This window comes from Scyliorhinus canicula, chromosome 12 (genome assembly GCF_902713615.1).
Source record: "Scyliorhinus canicula chromosome 12, sScyCan1.1, whole genome shotgun sequence".
Taxonomy (NCBI): Eukaryota; Metazoa; Chordata; class Chondrichthyes; order Carcharhiniformes; family Scyliorhinidae; genus Scyliorhinus; species Scyliorhinus canicula.
The window spans coordinates 153,677,464-153,701,099 of record NC_052157.1 but is presented as its reverse complement, the minus strand read 5'-3'; the positions used below and the strand labels follow the sequence as shown (position 1 = coordinate 153,701,099).

The window sequence follows — 23,636 nt, the reverse complement described above, 5'->3', positions numbered from 1 at the left end:
ACATTACCAGCATCCTATTTATCTATTCTTCTCCGCCTCAGTGGGCCGTCCTCAGCACACACAACAGGCTTGCCGGCTCACCTCTGCTCCATCCCTTCTCACCGCATTCCATTTGTCCTCATGCGTGCCGAGCTTGCCCACAGCAAGAAGGAAGGGATCCCACACCGGCGGAGGGAAGACCAACATACAGGAGCTCTCCAAACTCGAGTTGGATGCTGCTGACTTGGCGAAGGGGCCAGAGATCCCTCCTGTGGGCGAGCCCCTCCCACAATCACTTGCTGACATTCTCAGTGAGTGGACGGCCATTTTGCATTCAGCTCCTCAAAAAATCAACCAAGGGCTGTGGGCCTCGCTGGCCGGGCCAGCATTTATTGCCCATCCCTAATTGCCCTTGAGAAGCTGGTGGTGAGCTGCCTTCTCGAACCTCTGCAGGCATACCCACAGTGAAAAAAATGAAATTAATTGAAAATCGCTCATTGTCACAAGTAGGCTTCAAATGAAGTTACTGTGAAAAGCCGCTAGTCGCCACATTCCAGCGCCTGTTCAGGGAGGCTGGCACGGGAATTGAACCATGCTGCTGGCCTCCCTTGGTCTGCTTTGAAAGCCAGCGATTTAGCCCTGTGCTAAACCTGCCACAGTGCTGTTGGAGAAGGAGCTCAAGGATTTTGAACCAGCGACAGTGAAGGAGCGGCGATATATTTCCAAGTCGGGGTGGTGAGTGACTTGGAAGGGAACCTCCAGGTGGTGGGGTTCCCAGGTATCTGCTGCCTTGTCCTTCTAAATGGTAGCGGCCATGTGTTTGGAAGGTGCTGCCTAAGGAGTCTTAGTGAGTTCCTGTAGTGCATCTTGTGGATGGCACACACTCGTCATACTGTGCATCGGTGGTGGAGGGAGTGAATGCTTGTGTTAGGGGTGCCTTCAAACGGGCTGCTTCGTCCTGGATGGTGCCGAGCTTCTTGAGTCTTGTTGGATCCACACTCAACCAGGCAAGGGCAATTAGGGATGGGCAATAAATTCTGGCCTCGCCAACAAAGTCCACATCCCTTGAATGAACAAAAAATATCTTTCTATCACACTCTTGACTTGTGCCTTGTAGATTGTGGACAGGCTTTGGCTAGTCGGGAGATGAGTTACTCGCTGCAGGATTCTGAGCCTTTGACCGGCTCTTGTACCCACATTATTTATTTGGCTAAATTATTTATTTGGATAATCGGGGATTCAGCAATGGCATTGCCATCGAAGACCGTTGCAGGTCAAGGGGCGATGGTTTGATTCTCGATTACTGGAGATGGTCATTGCCTGGAACTTCTTTGGTGTGAATCTTACTTGCCACATTGTAGCCCAAGCCTGGACCTCGTCGAGGTCTCGTTACATTTGAACATGGGCTGCTTAAGTACCTGAGGAGTCGCGAATGGTGCTGAACATTGTGCAGACATCAGTAAGCATCCCAACTTCTGACCTTATGGTGGAAGGGAGGTCATTGATGAAGCAGCTGAAGATGGTTGGGCCGAGGACACTCTCCTGAGGAACTCCTGCAGTGATGTCCTGGAGCTGGGGAGACTGACCTCCAACAACCACAACATCTTCCTTTGTGCCGGGTATGACTCCAACAAGCAGAGAGTTCTCCCCCGAAATCCCATTGACTCCAGTTTTGCTCAGGTTGCTTGAGGCTACACACAGTCAAATGCTGCCTTCACGCCAAGGGCACTCACTTCACCTGTTCATTAACCAAATCTAGCTGCTCTCTCTTACAGGCTGCAGCAACTCCAGACAGATCACGGAGCCAACATAAGCCGCAACCCCCAGCCTACCCTAGGGGGGAGGGGCCGAGGATCCATTTGAAGATACTCATCACTGTTCTCACTCGCACCCTCCACCAATACAGTGACACACACCCTGGGGGTCATAGATCTCGAGAACGTTCAGGGGCAATTCTGGGGAACAGTAACAGACAGAGACAATGACAGCCCAGTTATCTGCCACTCAGAGGACTGCTGGAGACCAGGAACTAGCTTAATGCAAATCAGATGTTGAGCCTCTGGAAACAGCCAGGCCACACACGCTGGAGATGCAACAACAGGCAGTGGAAAAGCAGATAGAGCTGTGAGCGGCAGTCAACAGACCAGAGTATATATCTTTCACCCCACCCCTAGCCATCTTGAAGCTGTGTGCATAATCACACACACAGGTGACCCCCACCCCCAATACATACCCCCGCTTTATCATATTTTACCCCCTTTACAGGCCGCAGGTGCCTCCCCTAACCATAACAATCCAGCCTGCACAGCAGTACCGAGTCAGACAGCCCCGTAACTACCAACAGTAAGACCATGGCCACATCCTGCGCACAAAGCTGTGACTTATCCCAAATCAGGAATAGGCCATTCAGCCCCTCAAGCCTGTCCCACCATTCAATGAGATCATGGCTGATCTGTGACCTAACTCCATATACCTGCCTTTGGCCCATTTCCTTTATCACCTTTGCTGAACAAAAATCTATCTGGGTTTTAAAATTGAGAACTGATCTAGCTTCAGTTGCCATTTCTGGTGGTGGGTCCCAAACCTCTGCTACTCTTTGTGTGTACAAGTTCTTCCTAAGATCTCTCCAGAATGGTGTGGCTCTAATATTTAGAGTATGGCCCCGAGTTCTCGAATCTCCAACCAGTGGAAATAGTTTATCTTTATCCACCCTGTCTTTTCCTGTTAATATCTTGAAGACTTCGATCAGATCACCCATTAACCTCCAAAATTCTAGAAAAGCAGACCTACTTTGTACCAGGCAATGGCCATCTCCGACAAGAGAGAATCTAACCACCGCCCCTTGACATCCAATAGCATTGCCATCGCTGAATCCCCTACAAAATAAAGATTGTTACTATCAACATCCTGGAGTTACCATTGATCAGAAACTGAACTCAACTAGCCACATTAATACTGTGGCTACCAGGGCAGGTCATAGGCTAAGAATCTGGTGGCGGGTATCTCATCTCCTGACCCTCCCATACCCTGCCCACCATCTATAAGGCACAAGTCAGGAGTGCGATAGAATACCCCCCACTTCCCTGGATGAGCGCAGCTCCAACAACACTCAAGAAACTCAACACCATCCAGGACAAAGCAGCCCACTTGATTGCTCCCCCTTCCACAAACATTCAAACCCTCCACCACTGACGCACAGTGGCAGCCGCCGTGTGTACCATCTATAAGACGCACAGCAGTAACTCTGTGTCTGTCTGTGTGTGTGTATGTGTGGATATGGATGTGTATGTATGCGTGTATATGTGTGGTTGTGTATGTGTATATGTGTGTGTGGTGGGTATGTGTCGGTTTATGTGTCTATCTAGTTGTGTGTGTGGGTCTGTGTTGTGTGTGGATGTATATGTGTGTGTATGTATAGGTGTGCATGCCTGTATGTGTATGTGTATGGGTGTGTATATGTGTATACTCGCCAAGGTTCCTTAGGCAGTACCTTCCGAACCCAAGACCACTACCATCTAGAAGGACGAAAGCAGCAGATACCTGGGAACCCCACCACCTGGAGCTTCCCCTCCAATCACTCACACCCTGACTTGGAAATATATTTCCTTCACTGTCGCTGGGGCAAAATCCTAGAACTCCCTCCCTAACAGCACTGGGGTGTACCTACACCTCAAGGACTGCAGACCAGTTCAAGAAGGTGATTCACCACCACCTTCTCGAGGGCAACAAGGGAAGGGCAAGAAATGCTGGCCTAACCAGCAATGTCCACATCCTGCAAATTGATTTTTTAAAAAATGTCTCCTCATAACCCGTGAAGTAGAGAATGTCATAGAATTTACAATGCAGAAGGAGGCCATTCAGCCCATCGAGTCTGCACTGGCTCTTGGAAAGAGCACCCTACCCAAGCCCACACCACCCTATCCCCATAACCCAGTAACCCCACCCAACACTAAGGGCAATTTTGGACGCTAAGGGTAATTTATCATGGCCAATCCACCTAACCCGCACATCTTTGGACTGTGGGGGGAAACCGGAGCACCTGGAGGGAACCCACACAGACATGGGGAGAAACGTGCAGACTCCGCACAGACAGTGAACCAAGCCAGGAATCGAACCTGGGACCCTGGAGCGGTGAGAGTCCTGCTGACTCTCCCTGATTAACTGAACATTTTCAAGGTGTTCAGTTACCCTATCCTTGATTAAAGACTCCAACTATTTTACCACTACAGAAGCTAGTCTAACTGGTTTGAAATTCTCTGGTTTTCCTCTTTCGCCCTTCTTAAAAAGCGGAGTGACATGAACAATTTTCAAATCCAGAGGAACAACTCCTGAACCGAGGGAACTCTGAAAGATTAAAGTTGGGGCATCAACAATGTGCACCCCTACTTCCTTTAATACTCTCGGGTGGAAACCATCAGGTCTGGTAGATGTTTCACTCTTTAGTTCCATTAATTTCCTCAAGGTCAACGTTTGACTTACGTTCATTTTATTTAGTGCCGCTCCTCGATCCACTATTAATGTCCTCGGGACTTCCAGCAAGCTATCCTCCTTTTCTACTGTAAATACTGAGGCAAAGTATCTGCCGTTACTCCATGGTCATTGAAAATATCTCCATTTTCAGGCTTTGACGGGCTAATATTGCTCCTGGTCACCTGCTTTCCCTTGACGCAAACATAAAACTTCTTATTAATGTTGATGCCCCAGGTAAGTTTCCCTTCATAATCCCTTTTATTAACCCTTCCACACTGCCCTGTGGCTCTATGGTGATCTTTGTGTTCTGCCCATTCGATAGTATCTGTGCGGATCTTTGCATTTTTACAAGCCTTTCCTTTATTTTCATCTTGTCCCGTATCTCTTTTGTTGTCCATGGCTGTTTTTTTTCTGTGAGGTGGAGCTCTTCCACCTCAGGGGTATAAACTGGTTCTGTATTGCGTTCGATGTTTCCTGAAATATCTTCCAAAGAGAAAAGCCCTAGCCCCCTCAACCTTTCCTCATAAGACCCGCCCACCAATCCAGGAAGCATCCTGGTAAATCTCCTCTGCACCCTTTCCAATGCTTCCACATCCTTCCTATAATGAGGTGACCAGAACTGCACACAATGCTCCAAATGTGGTCTAATCAAGGTTTTGTACAGTTGCAGCATAACCTCACGGCTTTCTGAGAGATGCTTGACTGCCTCTCCTAATCTATGTTCAAGTTAGAATCCTCCATTGATATTCCTGTGCATTTGCGACACACCTGCCAAATTTCTGCATTTACACAATCTAGCACTTCCGAGCTGATACCAAGGGGTCTATACACAGCATCTATTACAGTTTTAGACCCTTTACGCACAGGTCTTGCCCATCCCTGGAGCAGGACCATAACATGCATGTCATGCAGACCAATGGAAGATGGCCACAGAGCCCCAGTACTGCTTTTAATCTCTCGCCCTGATGTCTTGTCCCAGAGCAGGGACAATGACCACCTTTCCATGAACTCTCCTGTTCCTTCCTGGCTGATGTTGCCAATTTGCACCGGAGACGCCAATAATGTTGATCTTTTTAATGAGTGGAATACTATCCCACCAGCGCCACCAATAATGTTGCCAATCGGCACCAATAATGTTGCCAAATTAATTAGATATGGCAGGTAATTAGAGTCGCCAGGTTTCAAATGATACCACCACAAGGCTTTACTGGATATTGATCAAAGACCAAACAATCAGTTAGTCAGTTTCAGTTCAAAGATAGTTTATTTACACACAAGGATTACTTTGACATGCAACATAAAACACTACAAGTTAAACTACACTTAACAACTACAATAACCTATACTGTACTTAACTTCAGGGCAACCAGCTTTTTGCAGATGAACAAGGCCTTTGTTTGGATCTTGTGTGGCTGGGTAGAAGAAGTGGCTTCATTTCTGCTGGGCTCATCCGTCTGGTAGCAATCGTTGGTCTTGAACTTGTCTTCTGGTCGTAATGCTACACTTGGTTTAGGCGTAGGCCGGGGCCGAGAGAGACCGAGCACATGGCTGTGTCTCTTTTATCCCTCTGGGATTTTGCGCTCTTTAGGGTGGTCAACAGGCTTCAATCACTGCCTTCGATTTTGGCCAATAAAGGGACGGGTGCCTTGATGGCTGGGTGTGTCCTGAGCGGTCATTGACCTTGGCTGTTTGGGCATTCTTAGCAAAGGGAGTGGCGCCGGCTAGTCTGCATCTGTATCGGTTACCTGAGTACAGTCCTTTTGTTCTGGGGAAATGGGCCGTTAGAATGCAAACGAGCGGTGGTTTCGATCGCGTCTAGCTATCTGGGTTGCAAATACACACACAAGCTCTGAGTGTGACTGAGTCCAGGGTTGGCCATAATTCCCATGGTCCTTTGCAGGTGGCCACCTGAGATGGCTACACTGAGCACGGCACATTCTCCACCACCCCCTGCCCCCCACCCGCCACCACCCCACTCCATGGGTCTTTGTGTAACCCATCCCTCTTGTGCCACACTTACACAACTCCCTTTCTTTTCGGGAATGCACCCACTCCCATTCACACAGTTCCATTCTCGTTCTGGGGAAGCACAGTGGGAGATGAAAAAACAGGGAACATGAATTTGATGATTTGACTGCAAATGTGGGAATGGCACCCACACCAACAATCAGACACGTTCCAGCAATGATCCTGATCCAACTGGGGGTAAAGGGATTGTCCTCGATGGGGGGCACATTGTGTCCTGAACATGGCCATTGGGAGAGCAGTTGTATACTCCATCTTCCCACTACCTTGGCACCATGTCACACACCCTGTTGGTTTATTGAAGACTAATTCCGGCAATGACTTTATCGATTTGTTTCCACCTCAGGGAATCACCATGCCTCAGGTTTTTACTGGCCTGATAGCCAACATCCTCAATGCTGTCATCAATTATCTCTTCCTCTATGTGTTGGCACTGGGAGTGGAGTAAGTAGCAAATGAGTTTTAACATATTAAACGTCAAATATATATTTGAATCCCGGTTCTGATAAATGACTGAACAATGGCCCAGACTTTATTTGAAGCTGCCTTTAACATGCATACTTGTTTCTCAGAGGCTCGGCCGCTGCCAATGTTATCTCTCAGTACTGTCAGGCTATTCTCCTGTTTGGATTCATTCGATGGAAAAAGCTGCACGTTAACACCTGGGCAGGTAGGTTTCAGAGGGGGTCATTCACACCTTGGGCAATGGTGTGTAATGGACAATATCTGATTGGACCCTCATCAAACACCCCACAAAGAACAAAGAAAAATACAGCACAGGAACAGGCCCTTCGGCCCTCCAAGCCTGTGCCGACCATGCTGCCCGTCTAAACTAAAATCTTCTGCATTTCCGGGGTCCCTATCTCTCTATTCCCATCCTATTCATGTATTTGTCAAGATGCCCCTTAAACGTCACTATCGTAGCGAGGTCCAGGCACCCACTACCTTCTGTGTAAAAAAACATGCCTCGTACATCTCCTCTAAACCTTGCCCCTCGCACCTTAAACCTATGCCCACTAGTAATTGGCCCCTCTACCCTGGGGAAAAGCCTCTGACTATCCACTCTGTCTACGCCCCTCATAATTTTGTAGACCTACGGTGTGGTATATGGCAAAAAGGTGGATAGATAACTGTTCCGTCAGTCACCTCGAACACTAACTTACCAATCACACATTGATGAACGATAGAAGTGTTTGGATCCTTTACTGATGAACAATAGACTATATACAGAGTAACAGGAGAGGCCTATATCCGTACGCTAACACGGGATTGCTCAAATTGCTCTGAACATGTTGCCACGCATCACTTCCTGTGGTGATGATGTATTTAACCAGATGCTAATTCCAGGATATGCTAATTGGAACATTCCAATACACACATTAAAGCAACAATCACAACAAAACCCAGAGTCAATTTGAAAACTGAGGTGATCTGGATGTTATGGATGATTTTCTCTATACTGTGTTAGTAACTCCATTGTTGCTTATTTCTGTGTAGGATGGTCGACTGACTGCCTGCAGGAGTGGGGCCACTTTACACGGCTGGCGATCCCCAGCTTGCTGATGTTATGTGTTGAATGGTGGGCCTTTGAGATTGGAATGTTCATTGTAGGTAAATAAACAAACTCACTGCTCAACTCGACACATCCCCCACTAATGTTAAATGGGTGGCCGGGTCTTCAGGGTCAGCGGCGGCGCCCTGAGCGAGGGGCCCCACCTCCACCCTGCATCGTTGCTGCTGCCGCCTTCTCCGACGACTGCCTGCCTCAGCTGTCACCAGCATCGCCTTCTGTGCGATCCACACCAGCAAATATTTTGTAATCTGGAAGGAATTGGGGCAGGCGAGAGACTGACAATAGATCAGGGCTTCCATCCCGGGAACCTCAAATCCCAGAAGCCCTGCCACCGCGCCCCCCCCCCCCCCCCCCAATGCCCCCCCCCCCCCCCCCCCACCCCCCCCCACCCTTACTATGACTCTCAGAGTGCACTAATGATCCACTGGAGAGAGACACCAGAGAGTCGAGAATATTTTATTTATTAAATGGCTTTAACCAAAAAAGATAAAAACAAATCACTTAACAGTCCGCATATCACATTAACCATAAACCAACAAGGAAAGGGCACCGTGCCATACACATACCTTTTGGTACAGAATATCAGTACAAACACACACCTACAACAGGGGACTATATAAAGAAAACCAAATACACGTTAAACATCAAACAGTCAGCTGTACAATGAATTAACCAGCACCTCAATCAACCTGCCGCTCTCTCCCCCTCCCGCAGAGTTGCTCGGGGTAGCACAGCAATAATAATAATCTTTATTGTCACAAGTAGGCTTACATTAACACTGCAATGAAGTTACCTTGAAAAGCCCCGAGTCGCCTGCTCGGGTACACAGCGTGAGAATTCAGAATGTTCAAATTACCTAACAGCGTGTCTTTCGGGACTTGTGGGAGGAAACCGGAGCACCCGGAGGAAACCCATGCAGACACGGGGAGAACGTGCAGACTCCGCACAGACAGTGACCCGAGTCGGAAATCGAACCTGCGACTCTGGCGCTGTGCATCAGAAAGTCACACCGATGCAGAGCATGGCGGAAGGGTTGCTCGCGCAGCTAACAAGGTTAATTGGTCATTTGCAATAGCCTTGAGCTGTGAAGCAGGAGGCTATTCACAGTCGTAGGGAGTGAAATTGAATTTCAGCATTGAATGCACAGCAAGGTTCTGTGCTGGGAGTGTTTAGGTGGACAGACAGACTGCAGCTTGCCCCGGTTATGGGTCTCTACAATATTTAAAGATGGCCTGAAGGTCTCACAGGCAACAATGTCCCTGGGCCCAGGGGCAACCCCCGACCAACCACCCCCCCCACCCACCCCGAGCAGTCCCCCACCCCCGGAGCACTGGGCGGCAGCTCTGGTGCATTTGAGTTGCATGCCAGAAAATGCAACTGGCTACTCACCTCCTCCCTTCCCCTCCATAACCATGGCGCCAGCTTCACATATTTCAAAAGGAGTACAAAATGACGCCTGCGGAATTTCTCGCTGGCGAGGTGGGTAATTCCGTTACGATTGCTGAATTCAACTTCAAACTCATTGGTGATATTGAAATGATTGCAAATGAGGATTAATGATATACTCGCCATTTTGGGGCGTGATCCGGAATTGGCCATCAGCAGCCGGCCGGGTGAATTGCAAATTGGCTCGCTCGGTCCGAATCTGGATTTTTGGCCTTCCCCACTCTGTACCTGGTGCGCCCCGATCTGTGCCGGCCGCAACGTGGTGGTTGAATCGCGCACTCTGCTTATTCTTTGTTGCAAATTAGAAGGTAAAGCGAGTTCCACTCTATCCCCATGATCTGTGGGTGTAAGTCAGAATCATAAAGGACGACTTCCATCCATACAGCATCTATCCCAACCTCAGGATGTCCCAAAGTGTTTTGCAACCATTGAAGTACTTCAGTGTCTTTCAGTCGGTCCAATTCTTCGCCACCCTCATGGCTGATGGCCCAGCCTTCAGCTAACTTCACCTGAATATCTGGAATTCCGTCTTTAAATATCTCGGCCTAATTAGATGCTCCTTTAAACCTTGTTCCTTCACTGGCCTTTGATCAACCCTCTTGACATTGCCTTCATTGGCTTGGCATCAATAAATGTTTTGATTAGTATTGCTCATATTTCACTGTTGACCCCGTACCAATGTTTGTATTAAATAAAGATGAGCAAAGTTCGAGAGGAGTTCGAGAGGAGTTTCTCCATTACAGAGTTGAGGGCGGGTGGGAGTCAGGTGGGGAAGGGTTTGCAAAACCCAGCCCTAGGAGCAGTCGTTCCTTTAAGGGACTATCCTGTCCTTTTTGCCGTTGAACTATTGATGTGAATTTGTATTTGTAATATTCAGAAGGTCATATCATTGTCCTATGTTAATTTTACCCTTGCAGTTTGCGGTGAGAGTTCTTTGCTCTGCTCTTTCAAATCACAAACACAGATGGGATGGGCTGAATGGCCTCCTTCTGCATTGTAACACTCTCCTGGCAGTGGTTTCTGAGCGACGTTGGCAGACACCATGGGTGCGATTCCCCCCCACGCCGGGTGGGAGAATAGCGGGAGGGCCTCCCGACATTTTTCACGCCCTCCCGCTATTCTCCCCCCCCACGCCCGACCCACGCCACGAATCGCCGCTCGCCGTTTTTTACGGCGAGCGGCGATTCTCCGAGGCCGATGGGCCGAGCGGCCGGGCCTTCTCACCCGTTTCACCACGGCAGCAAACACACCTGCTCGCTGCCGTCGTGAAACGGGCGCCATTTGCCCGTTTGGGGCATCTAGAGGCCCGATTGGCACGGGAGCACCACGACTGTGCTCGGGAGGGGACAGGCCCGCAATCGGTGCCCACCGATCGTCGGGCCAGCGTCCAAAACAGACGCACTCTTTCCCCTCCGCCGCCCGGCAAGATCAAGCCGCCACGTCTGGCCGGGCAGCTGAGGAGAAAGACGGCAACTGCGCATGCGCGGGTTGGCGTTGTCCAACCTGCGCATGCGTGGCTGACGTCATCGGCCGTGTCGCTTGACGTGCGGCCTTGACGACCGCGCTCCTAGCCTCGCCCGGGGGGGGGGGGGAATCGGCCCCGGAAGTGGCCGTGAAGGCTGCCGTGGGTCACGGCCTGTCCCATGGCAGCCTTTACGATTCTCCGCATTTACGGAGAATATCGCCCCATGGGTACGATACTCTGGCCTCCCCGCAGCGTGGTACCCTGCGGCGGGAGGCGGCCCACCCCTCTTGGCCGGTGGTGGTATCTTCCAGTCTTGCCGCTGTCAGTGGGATTCCCCACTGAAACCACCCCACACTGCTGAGAAATCCGTGGCGGTGGTGCACCATCGGCGGGACCGGAATGTTCCGCCGGTGCGAACAGCCAGACGATCGCGTCCCTTGGAACCGTCAACTCCCCATCGCCTTGGAGGCAGGGTCCAAGGGGGAAAAAGTTCAGGAGAGGGAAATGAGAGGTTCGCACACATCCAGAAAAATAAAGGCGAAAGAAATTTGTTTTGCTCTGTAGAAAGTTTAATTCCACGCAAGACATTTTTCACTCTTGAAATGAGTTTGCTTTAAGACAGTTTAATTTACTGATTGTTCCTTTCCTGTTCACAGGGTCAATTAACGAAGTTCAGCTTGGAGCTTACATCATTGTTTTACAATTATTAATAATAGCTTTCAGGGTAAGGATGAAAATTCTGTACTTTTGTTGTATTTAGATTTGCTTAGACTTGCATTTATTTAGTCCTTTTCATGACCACATGTCTCCAAGTGAAATGTCTCCAAGTGAAATGCAATGCTTACGTATCTAAGGCGTGCTTGACTACAGATTGGCGATTTTAACACAGGAAGGGAACAAAGTCGCTCTTAGCGACTTAGAAAAATCCATTAAATGAGGGTTAAACATTCTTCTCTTTTCGCTGTTCTTCCAATGAGGGACTGGTCCATTCTGTGTCATCTGGCCCATTATAGCTCACCCCAGACCCAGCTGAACAATCACTCTGCACCTTCAATAATGAAATGAAAATGGCTTATTGTCACAAGTAGGCTTCAAATGAAGTTACTGTGAAAAGCCCCTAGTCACCACATTCCGGCACCTGTTCAGGGAGGCTGGCACGGGAATTGAACCGTGCTGCTGGCCTGCCCTGGTCTGCTTCTGAAGCCAGCGATTTAGCCCTGTGCTAAACCAGCCCCAGCTAATACCACTGATCCATTTGCTAACTGTCCCCTAGACGAGTCACGAAAATGTAACCCAAGAAGGAGACCTTTCAGTGCATTAAACTAGCAATGATGCAATCTCTGCAACTGGATCCAGCGTCTATACTCTCATTTCTCTCCCCATCCGCCACCCTGGGAGAGATTCCCCAATCTCATCCATGATGGTAGCGGTTGCGAGCGAGAACGGAAAATTTGGGACCCCAGCCAAATCACGAGCGAAGGCGGAATACTTCAGTTTTACATCCTTTCTTTTCAAATACTTACTCAGTTCCTTTCTAAATTATGTAATCATGGCCGGGATTCACCGAGCCCGCGCCGGGTCGGCGAATCGCTGGGGGCGACCGGAGAATTGGCGCCAATCGCGCCGTTGCAGTCACCGCGGTGCCAGTCGTGGGCCGTAGAAAGCGCCGTCCCCCCCCCCCCCCCCCGTGGTGATTCTAGGCGCTCGACGGGCCGAGTGCCTGCCAAGTCCCGCCGGCGTGGTTTGCGTATGGTCCTACACCGCGGGACCTCGGCGTTCTGGCTGCGGTGGCCGTCCTGGTTGGGGGGGGGGGGGTGGGGAGAGTTGACTCCGGGGGATGGGGGGGGGGGCTGCATGGTGGCCAGGCCCATGATCGGGGGCAACCGATCGGCGGGCGCGCTAATTCCAGGGGGGGGGGCATATGTTCCTCCGCGCCGGGTCCCTGTAGGGCACCGTCATATTGCCCGTGGGCCGGCGCGGAGATGGCCGTGGCCGCATGCGCGGTCCCGTGACGGCCGTGGCGCCCATTCGCAGACCCGCGCGGCCGTGACTGGCTAGCTTTCGGCGCCGGAGCAGCGCACAGCACTCCAGCGCCGTTCTAGCCCCCCCGAGCTCGGGGAGAATAACTGGGCCTGGAGGCCCGTTGATGCCGGGTCGCTCGCACCGGTTCTGACACTTTCGTCAACACTTGGCCGGGATTTTGGAGAATCCCGCCCATCTCTCCGTGACTTTCGGCCCATCGAATCTGCACCGAACTTCTGAGAGAGCACCCTATCTAGGTTCACTGCCCCGCCCACCCTGCCCTATCCCCATAACTCTGTAGCTTAACCTGCACATCTCTGGGCACTATGGGCAATTTATCATGGCCAAATCCACCTAACCTGCAAATCTTTGGACTCTGGGAGGAAACAGGACCTTCTGAGGGAAACTACGCAGACACGGGGAGAACGTGCAGACTCCGCACAGTCACCCTAGATCGGAATCTAACCCGGGTCCCTGACGCTGTGAGGCAGCAGTGCTAACCACTGGGAAACAGTGCTGCCCTTTTACAGCACACAAGTGCCAGACCATGGCTATCACCAACAAGAGATACATTACCCCTTCACATTGAATGATGTTACCATTGCTGAATCCCCCCTCTCAACATCCTGGGGTTATACCATTAACAAGAAACTTAAGTGGATCAGCTACATATAGACTGTGGCTACTAGAGCAGGTCAGAGGCTGGGAATTCTGCAGAGTAAATCACTTCCTGACTTTCCAAAGTCTGTCCACCATCTACAAGGCACAAGTCAGGAGTGTGGTAGAATAGTCTCGATTAGCCTGGAAAAGTGGCGCTCCAACATTCGAGAAGCTTGACACCATCCAGGACAAAGTAACCTGCTTGATTGGCACCCCATCCAGCTTTTCCACCATCCACTGCCCCCCATCACCGACGCACAGTGGTAACCGCGAGTACCATTTGCCAGGTGCACTGCAGCAAAATCGCCAAGACTCCAACCACTGTTCCTTCACTGTTACTGGGTCAAAATCCTGGAACAATCTCCCTAACAGCACTGTAGATGTACCTCACCATATGGTCTGCAGCAGTTAAAGAAGGCCGTTCATCGCCACTTGCTGAAGGGCAATTAGGGGTGGGCAATAAAAAAGTCTGTGGCGCCCACACCCAATGAAAGAATTAAACAAAAAATTCTAATATCGTTTCCCCTTTCTCCTTCTCATGTTAATCCTGAAACACGCCTTACTGTCATAATATTTTGGATTCCTCAGTCTGATTTTCCATATCCTCCTCCTCCCTCCCGCCCACCTCCTCGGGTTGTGGTTGGGGGTCGGCGGGGGGGGGGGGGGGGGGGGGGGGGGGCACCAGAAGGGCCCACCTCATCGCCAGGAGATCCTGCAAGATCCACTGCAGTTTGCCTATCACCGCAACCAGTCCACAGCAAATGCTATCTCCCTGGCTCTATAATCAACACTCGAACACCTCGACAACAAGGAAACCTATGTAAGACTGCTGTTCATCGACTACAGCTCCGCCTTCAACACCATTATCCCGACAAGACTAATAACCAAACTCTGCAATCTTGGACTAGACCCCCTCCCTGTGCAGCTGGATCCTTTCCTTCCTCACCAACAGACCACAATCTGTCAGGAGAGGCAACAGCACCTCCTCCACAATAGTCATCAACACCGGGGCCCCGCAAGGATGTCTGCACCAATGGATCTGAAGTGGAGATGGTCGATAGCTTTAAGTTCCTGGGGCTCACCATCAGTCTGTCCTGGTCCACACACGTTGATGCAGCAGTCAAGAAAGCCCAACAATGTCTGTACTTCCTACGGAAGCTAAAGAAATTCCGCATGTCTGCATCGTCTCTCACAAACCTCTACGGATGTGCGATAGAGAGCATCCTATCCGGCTGCATCACAGCCTGGACCAGGAACTGCTTGGTCCAAGATCGCAAGAAACTGCAGAGTGTGGTGAACTCAGCCCAACGCATCACACAAGCTTGCCACCCCCACATTGATTCTGTCTACACCTCCCACTGCCTCAGGAAGGCAGACAGCATTGTCAGAGCCTCTCCCACCCAGGCATTGCCTTCTTCCAGACCTTTCCATCAGGCAGAAGATACAGAAGTCTGAAGACCCGAACATTCAGACATAGGAACAGCTTCTTCCCCACAGCTACTAGACTCCTCAACGACTCCCCCCTTGGACTGATCTGTTCCCTGTACGAACACTATTCATGACGCCCTATGCTGCTCTTGCTCATGTATTTGCTTTGTTTAGCCCCTTGTTCCGCACTGTAACCAATCACTGTTTGTCGATGTACCGTTTGTCAATGCTCTCTGCCGATTATTCTTTTTGTCTACTATGTACGTTCCCTCGGCCGCAGAAAAATACTTTTCACTGTACTTTGGTACAGTGTGGGTCGTGGGTTAGTGCCATGGGCACAGTGTTACTCACTCACCCTGGCCGCCCTGAGGATATCTTATGGCATTGCTGGCCAGTCTGGATGGTGTTGCCACGGTGCTCACGGCCTCCCCCAACTGCACCCAATTCCAGTGCACGGCAGCGGGTGGCAACCTCCTGCCCACCCCCTTCCCCCGGACGTACAGTGTCGCCTGCCTCTCCTCCACTGCATCCAGAGGTGTGTCCAGTTTCTATGAAACGGGATGCTGCTCTCATTGCTGCCATCTTATTGGCTGGGATGGTGTGTGTGGGGAGTATTATATTATATATGTTACTCTTTTTGTCTAGCCGAGTTGTGGAAATATAAATGTAGTCTTCCAGTGATGATAAAGTAATTTAAGGAGTAATATTAAATTATCTCATGAGTTCTTTTTACTTAATACTGAACCAGTTGACAAACAAATAACTGTAGGTTAAACTATTAAGTAAGATACTGCAATATACTAATATCTATTAGCTTCTTCTTTCTTGCTGTCTTCCTTCTGTACCGTCTGCACTCCTAACACACTCCCTGAGGAAAGAGCAGGAAAAGCTTTTTATTGATCTTGGTCGTGTGGCCATCTAGTGATCATTTGCCTGTACTTGCTTTACATTAAGGGCAGCACGGTAGCATTGTGAATAGCACAATCGCTTCACAGCTCCAGGGTCCCAGGTTCAATTCTGGCTTGGGTCACTGTCTGTGCGGAGTCTACACATCCTCCCCGTGTGTGCGTGGGTTTCCTCCGGGTGCTCCGGTTTCCTCCCACAGTCCAAAGATGTGCAAGTTAGGTGGATTGGACATGATAAATTTCCCTTAGTGTCCAAAATTGCCCTTCGTGTTGGGTGGGGTTACTGGGTTATGGGGATAGGATGGAGGTGTTAACCTTGGGTAGGGTGCTCTTTCCAGGAGCCGGTGCAGACTCGATGGGCCGAATGGCCTCCTTCTGCACTGTAAATTCTATGATAAATTACTTGATCACGTGTTACTACATACAGGGATCAGTACAGGGAGTGGAGTGCTAATATGCAGCTGCAGCTTGTCAGCCCCTCGAGTGTCAATCCTGACTCCGGCGAATCAGGCACAGTTTTCATTGGATTCGGCCCTGTTCCAGGCGGCGCCAGTGCTAGCCCACTAACGGTCGATGAACTGCTCTGGGAACGCCGCCAATGTTCCTGTCGTAGAACACCACCCCTTCAGTCCCGGCATCAAACACACAGGGCTGGATTCTCCGATTCTGAGGCGATGTCCGGAGCTTGTGTCTCGTCTTATGACCAGAAAGTCGGTGCCGCCCCCGCACCGATGCTCTGCCCGGTTTGAGGGGGGGGGGGGGGGCGCGGCCGCGTGCGGATCCGGCCTGCCAGATAGTGCCCCCCTGTAATCCTGTAACCCCTCCCCCTCGCCACTCCTAAACCACCCCCCACCAGTCTCCTAGCCCCAGCTAAACCCTCACCCCCTGGCCAGTGGAACGGCTCCCCCCCCCCCCCCCCCGGACTGTGGCTGGACACAGTCTGCAGCCGCCACGCGAGGTCCCCGAAAACTGTGTGCAACCGCGCTCCATGCCGTCGGGAAGTTGGCCCATCGGGGGCGGAGCATCGGGGGAGGGGAGCCTTCAGGTAATGTCCCGAGGCTGACCCAACGGTGTGTGGCGTACTCAGCGATTACACCGTTTTGGAATGCGAGGAGCATCCAAAAAACGGGGCACCCCCCCCCCCCCCCCCCCCCCCCGATTTCGGCGTCAAAAGGGATTCTCCTGCCAATCTCCGAATGCTATTTCTGCATTGGCAATCGGAGAATCCCGCCCTTTGTTTCTGGAATAGAGAATCCCGTCGATAATCTCTCATTCCTCGTCTAATCTCAGTGAACCTTTGCATTGTCTGATTTCTGGATCTAATATCAGGTTTCTAAACTTGACGCAAAATTTAAATTGTCACCAAAGCATTATCTTTAAGGAATTCAACATTAATTCCTAGTGTTTATATAAAACTCAGAACTTTAATTACCTGTTTATGGCTATTTGAGAGTGTACCGTCTCATTTTAAATTCCATGCATCAGCGGGGGTGGAGAGCATGGTGGAGTGAAAGAGGACATGTTGAGATCGGGCAGCCGTTCAAAATGGTGGCCCGTTCAAAATGGCACCCCGTTCAACATGGCGCCCCATTCAAAATGGTGCCCCGTTCAAAATGGCGCCCCGTTCAAAATGGCACACCATTCAAAATGGTGCTCTATTCGAAATGGTGCCCATTGCAAACTGGCACACCATTCAAAATGGTGCTCCATTCAAAATGGTGCTCTATTCAAAATGGTGCCCATTGCAAACTGGCACACCATTCAAAATGGTGCTCTATTCAAAATGGTGCCCATTTCAAAATGGCACCCCATTCAAAATGGCACCCCAGTCTGTCCGGAGCCGGTCCTGCTGGCGAGCTCAGTTCCGCAGTGCAGGACGGGGAGAAACTCCCGAGGCACGAAAGTCGTCAAAGTGCCTTTGAATAGTAGTGTCAATCTCGGCACTGCAGCCGTCGAGAAATATCACGCCAAATACTCCCAAAACCTGACAACATTTGTCCTGCTGAATCGCGCTCCAGGTAACTCAGCACAAAGGAGAGAGCGGACCTCTGACCTTCCTGGTCTGGTTGGTGATGCTGTATTGCAAGGGCAGATACCTTCGGCAACACATCAAATGGGCAGAAGAAATTGGTTAATACCTGTTTATATTCTTTCTCCTGCAGTTTCCTCTGGGATACAGTGTGGCTGCAACTGTTCTTGTGGGTAACGCTCTGGGAGCCAGTGACCCAGAGCAGGCTGTCAACTCTGCTAAAGTTGCTGTGTGCTGCATTGGTGAGTCCAATGGTTCAAACTCACTGACTAAACCTGTGGTTATTCAAACAATGGAACCCTCACAATCTCTCCAATATTCTCCCATGTTAAACCCTCCTGAAGGGTTTGACTCCTCATTCTGATACAGCTCCCTGGATGTCAACATCCTCCGTAACCTTCCCAATTGGACATTATTTGTGAATGAGCCGAGGCGCCTTTGACCCCTGGGCGTTATGTTAATGGAGCATCAGGATATTTAACTCATGGCTCATTTGAATATCACTATCTGGATCGTGCCTAGCGAGGGCTTGTTCCATGTCGCACTGTGCTCAGTGATGTGGAGTCAATTGAAAAATGAAAAAAACGAAATTCGCTTATTGTCACGAGTAGACTTCAATGAAGTTACTGTGAAAAGCCCCTAGTCGCCACATTCCGGCGCCTGATCGGGGAGGCTGTTACGGGAATCGAACCATGCTGCTGGCCTGCTTGGTCTGCTTTCAAAGCCAGCGATTTAGCCCAGTGTGCTAAACAGCCCCTTTGGGGGGGGGGGGGGGGGGGGGGGCCTTCCCGTGATTTTCCCATTACGCCGGGCGGGGAGCTGGAATTCACTCGATGGGGGAACCCTGCCCGTTATCTGGAATTTCTGCTGGGGTATTTGATGAGAATTCCTCATGTTTTCCTCTTATTCCCACAGGGTGTATCTCCTTAGTAATTGCAGTTCTGCTCGGAGCGGCAAAAGATGTGGTGGGCTATATCTTCACCAATGATCGGTTAGTGGAACAAAACCTTTTGCAAGTGGCAAACGGATCGCCATACGTTGACAAAATGGGATCACAATCATGTGACAGCTCCCTAAGAGCCTTCTTTTTATTTTCCAGAGAGATTGTCCACTTAGCTGCGAAAGGAATTTCATTATGTACGTTTTGTCACATATTTCAATCCATGGCAGTGAGTATTTCAGTACATGCAGGTGTCCATGTGACCTTTCTTTTGTTTGCAATTTCTAAATGTTAACTTCATTATTTTAGACTTGTCCTATGGTACCAATAGGATACAGCACGGTAGCACAGTGGTTAGCTCAGTGGCTACACAGCTCCAGGGTCCCCGGTTAAATTCCCGGCTTGGGTCACTGTCTGTGCGGAGTCTGCACGTTTTCCCAGCGTCTGCATGGATTTCCTCCGGGTGCTCCGGTTTCCTCCCGCAGTCCAAAGATGTGCAGGTTAGGTGGTTTGGTGTTGAAATCTACCATGCGGTTAAGTGTAGTCTCGTACACACTTTAACTCAGTAGAAATTTAAGCTCCACGTCTTGGATGCAAAATTAAATCTTTTATTGTGTCTATTGATTATAATTGAGAGTTTGAAATCTTCTTGTGGTTACAAATCAAATGTTCTCAAGAAAGCCCCTGCAGAAGGCCTGAAGAGATATAATTAACTTAGTGGCTTGCAAACAAATTGAACTTTCAAAATACTGTAATCGTTTCTTGCTCAAAGCAAACTGCTTGCGCAGACTCAAGAGTTAGAGTGGAAATATGAAAATACGAAATAAGGATAGCGAGTAGTTAGGTAAAAGATATAGAGTGACCCTGGAATGAAAATGGCTGCCGGGACCTCTATCTTTAAGGAAAATGTTATCAGTCTGACTCCATCAGTTCCTACCCCTGTAATGTGTTGATTGGCTTGGATGGTTAGTTGTCAATCATCAATGTGCAACGTAGATGTGAATATGTTGCATCTTTGATTGTTTGCTGTGTGTTGGAATGTGACTTACACTTTTAATCAGATCTGGTTTCTGCTGACTGCTATACTTATTCACATCTTGAACAACGGTTGATTCATGTTAACTTATGGTTCACTTTTTGACCTTCATTGAATTGTTTCGTTTGCTTCTAGTTAGACTGAAAATGTTTCAAATCCACGCTTTGATTATTGCAAGCCGTATGCTTTGAAATCTGAGGTTGTGTTTGCAGTCTTATGATGGAATTCATTTTTAAAATGAGTTTTGACATGGGCTTTAGTATTTACATCAAAATGGCTAAGTCAATAATCCTTTAACCTATTGGAAATAGCTGGTTTCTTTCAATTGGCAATGCTAAATTTCCCCTGAGTCTCCCAAAAGTTTGGGTGGAGTTACTGGGTTACGGGGATAGGATGGAGGCGTGGGCTGGTGCAGACACGATGGGCCGAATGGCCTCCTTCTGCACTGTAAATTCTACGATTCTTTGCTACAGCACCCATTCATCAGGTACTGAGTACCACGCTCCATCGTGTTGAACCTTCGTTTCCCAGATGAAATCCAATTTTACATAGAATCTTCCAGCCAATACAAAGAGTGCGAGGCAGCTGTGAAGGCCACAGCTGGGCTGGTTGTGGGTTGCTTTTCTCTGTGTTATGAATGCGGGGGGTGGGGGGGGGGGGGGGGGGGGGGTAGCAGCGCCCCCAAATTATTGGGTGAAGCCACTGGCAGAGTGGTACTGAAATGCTTGGGTTGGAGAGCAGTTATCTCTGGTTCACTGGCCTTCAGCACTGCCAGGGCGCGCTGAATCTTTGCAGATGCCAGTACATTCTGCAGCTTGTAGAAAAGTGAATCGGAGGGGGTACAAATGTCTGCAGTGTGTTGTGATTCATGTCTCCCGTCCTCCCTGCTGTAAATGACGTTAGTTCAGTCAGGATTGCCTGCAGTTGAGCAGGTGACAGCTTTACTCAGTTCAATACAACAACATTGGCTGTGATACGAGATTGACCAGATCATTTTTTTTTAGTGCTATTGGTTACGGAATAAACATTGGCCAGGGGGAAATTCAATGCCCTTCTTCAAAATGTATAGATCCAAACCTTCCGGTATCCAGACTGTCAGGGATTGGATTTATTTATTTATTTATTTTATAAATTTAGATTACCCAATTATTTTTTCCAATTAAGGGGCAATTTAGCCAATCCACCTACTCTGCACATATTTGGGTTGTGGGGGTGAAACCCACGCAAACACGGGGAGAATGTGCAAACTCCACACGGACAGTGACCCAGAGCCGGGATTCGAACCTGGGACCTCAGCGCCGTGAGGCAGCTGTGCTAACCACTAGGCCACCGTGCTGCCCTTGGGGATTGGATTTATGATGGGGGATACACATCAGGGCCCGAAGGAGATCCTGACGTACATCTGTGCTGAGATTGCCTGGAAAGTAAGAACCTTCCACTGCCCAGGGCCCTCTCCAAATGGGTCACTCACCGTGTGGGGTTTGCACTTTCTCCCCGTGTCTGTGTGGATTTCACTCCCACAACCTAAAGATGTGCAGGCTGGGTGGATTGGCCACACTAAATTGCCCCTTAATTGGAAAACAATAATTAGGTACTCTAAATTTAAAAATACATTAGTGATTGACCTGTTGCTCTATTTATAATGTTGGTGACCACAAGCCTTCCCTTATATCGATCAAATGAACACACAACCAGTTAGTTAGTTCAAAAGATGGTTTATTTACATACACAAGAGCCTGTTGTGTTCTGCTGCTTCGGATAACACAGGCTGCTACTTGATGCAGTCTTAACTAAAGGATGCTCCAGACTCTGAAATGAGTTCAACGTGTTTATTGAACTATTAACACAGTTCTCAAATGGGTTCGACTCTCTGCTAATCTAACTGTAGTAACTCAGTCTAACTGTACCAGCTTGCTCTAAGCCACGTGCTGGGGTGTGATGCTGCTGATCAACCCTGTCTAACTCTCTAGATGTCTGTCTGTGGAAAGGGGTGAGTGCCTCATCCCTTTTATAGTGTTTATGTCATGCCCCCTTGTGGTGATGCCACCTCTGAGTGTCCTGACTGCCCATTGGTTGTGTCCTTTTCTGAGTGTTCATTGGTTGCAGGTTTGCATATCATGACATCTCCCCTTTTTTTGTTTTTTTTAGATGTATACATATGTGAATGTGTCTGTCTAATGTGACTGAGTAAGGAATACTGAACAGAACAAACAAAACCATTCCTCATAAGCCCAGTCTCTGAGGCTTGCGTCTGATCCTCGTCGACCGCCGGAGAGGTGGCGGAGGGGATGACGGTGTCTTGACAGGCGAGTGGGAGGCACGGCTGGTGGCCTCATGGTTCGAGGTGTCTGAAGGGGGCAATTCGACATGTGGAAATGGAGGGGAAAGTGGTTGTGAGCAAGCAACTTTTCGCAGTGCCCATCGATTCCTTCATTGTTCATTGGTTGCATGTTTGCATATCATGACAATGTCGACATGCAAACACAATATCTACTACCAGTTAAACTACACCAATGAGCTACAATAACCTATACTTAACTTTAGGGCGACCGGCACTGTGCAAATGGATAAGGCCTTTATCTGGATTTCATTTGGCTGGTTCGAAGAAAACAGCTCTGTTTCTGCTGGGCTTATCCGCCAGGTAGCGATCGTTGGTCTTGAACTTGGCTGGCTGTTCCTGCTACAGTTGGGTTGGCACAGGCCGGATCCAAAAGAGACAGAACACATGGCTGTGCTCTCTTTTATCCCTCTGGGATTTTGCGCTCTTAGGGGCGATCCTTAACCGTGGACCCAAGAGTTCGACAGGGCTCTGATCACTGTCTTCGATTTCGGCCAATAAAGGGGTGGATGCCTTGGTGGCTGGGCGGGTCCTTAACGGTCATTGACCTTGGCAGTTAGGCTTTCTGAGTAAGGGGAGTGGCGCCGATCAGTCTGTGGCTGTACCGGTTGCTTGATTGGAGTTCTATTGTCCTGGGAAAATGGGCCATTAAAATGCAAATGAGCGGGGGTTTCGATCAGGTCTTGTTACCTGTGTTTCAGATACACATAGGCTGTGTATCAGTCTGAGTCCTGGGTTCGCCATAATTCCCATGGTCCTTTGCAGGTGGCCATCTTAAATGGCCACAGACAAGTTTAACTTAACTGGGCGCCTTAACCAACTGACCAGCCATAACCCACTGACCAGCCATAACCCACTGCTCCCCAACCCGACTACCCTCTCCCCCCAAACAACTATCCCGTCACTTGACGGCGTGTTCCAGCCCAACTACAGCCTTGACGCTGACTACACCCCGACCACAGGACTACACCCACCCCACTACACCCTGACCACCCCACTACACCCTGACCACCCCACTACACCCTGACCACCCCACTACACCCTGACAACCCCACTACACCCTGACCACCCCACTACACCCTGACCACCCCGCTACAACATGACCACCCCACTACACCCTGACAACCCCACTACACCCTGACAACCCCACTACACCCTGACCACCCCACTACACCCTGACCACCCCACTACACCCTGACCACCCCGCTGCACCTTGACCACCCCACTACACCCTGACCACCCCACTACACCCTGACCACCCCACTACACCCTGACCACCCCACTACACCCTGACCACCCCACTACACCCTGACCACCCCA

The 23,636-nt window shown here is 49.7% G+C and overlaps 1 protein-coding gene across 1 annotated transcript in view; it reads left to right on the top strand.

Annotated features, from left to right (window-relative positions):
• The window catches only part of LOC119974343 (multidrug and toxin extrusion protein 1-like), a 66,950-nt gene that overhangs the window by 25,883 nt on the left and 17,431 nt on the right, over positions 1-23,636 (top strand). Inside the window, exons 8-14 of the mRNA XM_038813115.1 lie at positions 6,821-6,918; positions 7,047-7,144; positions 7,972-8,085; positions 11,615-11,682; positions 18,136-18,244; positions 18,918-18,993; positions 19,102-19,171. Coding sequence (XP_038669043.1) covers positions 6,821-6,918; positions 7,047-7,144; positions 7,972-8,085; positions 11,615-11,682; positions 18,136-18,244; positions 18,918-18,993; positions 19,102-19,171 — 633 coding nt within the window. The remainder of the gene's footprint in view (positions 1-6,820; positions 6,919-7,046; positions 7,145-7,971; positions 8,086-11,614; positions 11,683-18,135; positions 18,245-18,917; positions 18,994-19,101; positions 19,172-23,636) is intronic.